We start from the raw sequence: 2,478 nt of genomic DNA on the forward strand, positions 1-2,478 counted from the left end.
AGTGCAGCATTTATTGCAGGAGCCAAGCAAGGAGTCCAGGCAGCTAATGCTCAAAAAGACCTAAACTCCCCAGTGGGTTTCAGGGAAAGGTTTTTAGAGACTGGGTGAGGGAGGGGGGTTGTGGAGTGTGTGATCGGCTTGTGGACATTTTTCTGATTGGTGGCGAGGGAGTCAACACCATCAACCTTCTGGTTCCAACTAGTCTGGGGTCTACGTGCTTGTGGGCAGCATACAGTTAACTTCTTCCACCTGGTAGGGGTTTCATTACCTGAAAAATAGCTCAAAGGACATGGCTCAGAATATTATCTATAGCTCTTGAGGAGGAACTAAAGGTCCTTGGCTTTGTTTAATGGCTAAACTATTATTATTTTGGCTTGCTTAACTGTTTCCTTTCTTTCTGCATTTTTTTCACTTCTCTGATTAAATTTACTCTTTGGAAATCAGGGAAGGCCTAAGAAGCTAAGGTTTTTCTGCAGACAAGAGACAGGCAGAGGACATGGGGGTGGAGGGTGTCTATTCAGCGAAGGCCCCACGGGGTCCTGCTCGGTTACAGTTCCTGCTCTGAATCTTGTTGCATTTTTTTTTCATTAGTTTGGACATCATTAGTTTATTATAAAAGAGAAACATGGAAATTATTTACATGATGAAAGATTTCAGAACTTCAGTGGAATGGGTAGCTAGCTTCACGTGATGCCATTTCAATAGTGACTTATTTTAGTCAACGTATTTTCCAAGAATGTCACCATCTCTAAATAAGAAATAATCCTTGTCGTCTAGAACTACTTTGGTGCCTCCATATTCTGGGAGAAGAACTTTATCTCCGACTTTCACACCAGCTGGTTGAATCTCTCCACCCTTTCCTTTAGAGCCCGATCCAACAGCTACTACCGATGCTTGCAATACTTTTCCTTGTGATTGTTTTGGAAACATAATGCCTTCTTTGCTTACAGTTTTGGCTGCACTTCTTTCAGCTAATACTCGGTCAAAGAGGGGAAGAAACTTTCTAAATGCCTGTCCTGCCATGACTCCGGTTGCCACAGTTAGAACTCTGCTCTCTAGCCGCCGCCACAAGGAAGAGACCCTCTAGTTGCATTTTGTGCAGGCTCTCCAAGCCTCATCTCAGCCTTCAGTGAAATGTGAATGATGCACCGTCCTCACGGGGTTATCATGAGGGTTTCGGGAACAAGACTGTTAAAGCATTTGCCCAGGTGCCAGGCTTGGAGGAAGAGGGAAGAGCTCGAAGCTCCGTGCAGGGGAAGGCACTTAGCACCACTGGCTGCATTCAGAATTCTGTGTGCCCTAGGAGGCTTACCTACAAGTACAGAGAGGTCAAAATGTGCCCCACGTTGCCCAGCTGTGCTCCCATCCCCAGTGCTCTGTAAAGGCGGGTGAGGAGGTACCCTCTGTGGGATCTGCCTGGGAGGACACAGGAAGTTAACAGGAATCCTAGCCCACTGTTGTCCCCTCCTAGAAATACTGGAGAGATCAGCCAGTCCATAACTGTGTGTGTCATAGCTCCTCCTCCTCCTACCTCAGCTCTCCCTCACTCTAAAACCTCTGTGGAGCATAGTAAACCTATCTCCCCCAGGTCGGCTCTCTGACTGAACCCCTGAGGGTGTCTGAGCCCCATGTTACAATACTGTTCTGAGCAAATGAAGTGAAACCACCGTGGTGCTAAAAACTGCAGTCAGCCCTCCTCCCGCTGAGCGTCTGGTAGACTGGAAACCTCAGGTATCTTGGGATCACCCACTGGCTAGGAGAGGCCCCCAGCAAAGCCTGTGCATGCATCTAGGATGAACTGCATCCTCCTGTGTTACTCCTCCCTGGGATGAGAAGGAGAGTGCAGATCTGAATTTGTGTAGATTTCTTTTAGTCCCAAGTTGCTGTTTTCAAGGATAGTCTCATTTTCAGTATGAAAAAAACATAATGAACATAACTAGATTGTATTATCATTTAAAAGATTCATAACAGCGGTATTTTTAATCTTCATTTTTACAGATCTTTATTCAATATCAGAACAATGACTAAACTCTGGAGAGAAAAGAAATTAGCTATTATTTCAATGAACCTAAATAACATTGATTTTTATTTTTAAATTAAATCTTGAGTAAATTAATTCATAGATCTGGGTTGCCTATAAACCCTAAGAGAAGCAATAACATTTTTTTTACTTGCAGGTTAAAATGGTCTCTCTTCTCATGAAACACTCACTCAAAGAGCCAGAGTAGGTTCTTACCCAGGACACCCAGGGAAGGGACATTCCCTAGCCAGTAGGCTAGGGGGAGGAGAGGCTGTTGAAATGATTTCCTGATTTCCATTACTCAGATGTAAGTTTCATGAAGGCAGGGTTTCTTTTTTGGTTTGTGTTCACTGCTCCATCCCCAGCCTTTAAAACAATGCCAGCTAGCACTTAGTAGGTGCTTAATAAATATTTGGTGAATGAGTGAAGCAATCATTTATCATTTATAGTTTTCTCCC

The 2,478-nt window shown here is 44.2% G+C and overlaps 1 protein-coding gene across 1 annotated transcript; it reads right to left on the reverse strand.

The window, feature by feature from the left end:
- Positions 1-714: 714 nt before the first annotated feature.
- On the reverse strand, positions 715-1,023 carry LOC133085009 (10 kDa heat shock protein, mitochondrial-like). The gene has a single exon (XM_061181841.1). The coding sequence runs from the start codon at positions 1,021-1,023 to the stop codon at positions 715-717; it is 309 nt and encodes a 102-aa protein (XP_061037824.1).
- Between the last annotated feature and the right edge of the window lie 1,455 nt (positions 1,024-2,478).

This window comes from Eubalaena glacialis, chromosome 2, assembly GCF_028564815.1.
Source record: "Eubalaena glacialis isolate mEubGla1 chromosome 2, mEubGla1.1.hap2.+ XY, whole genome shotgun sequence".
Classification (NCBI taxonomy): domain Eukaryota; kingdom Metazoa; phylum Chordata; class Mammalia; order Artiodactyla; family Balaenidae; genus Eubalaena; species Eubalaena glacialis.

Excerpts from the sequence above, each read along its gene's own strand:
- LOC133085009 (XM_061181841.1), bottom strand. The coding sequence starts at position 1,023 with ATGGCAGGACAGGCATTTAGAAAGTTTCTTCCCCTCTTTGACCGAGTA.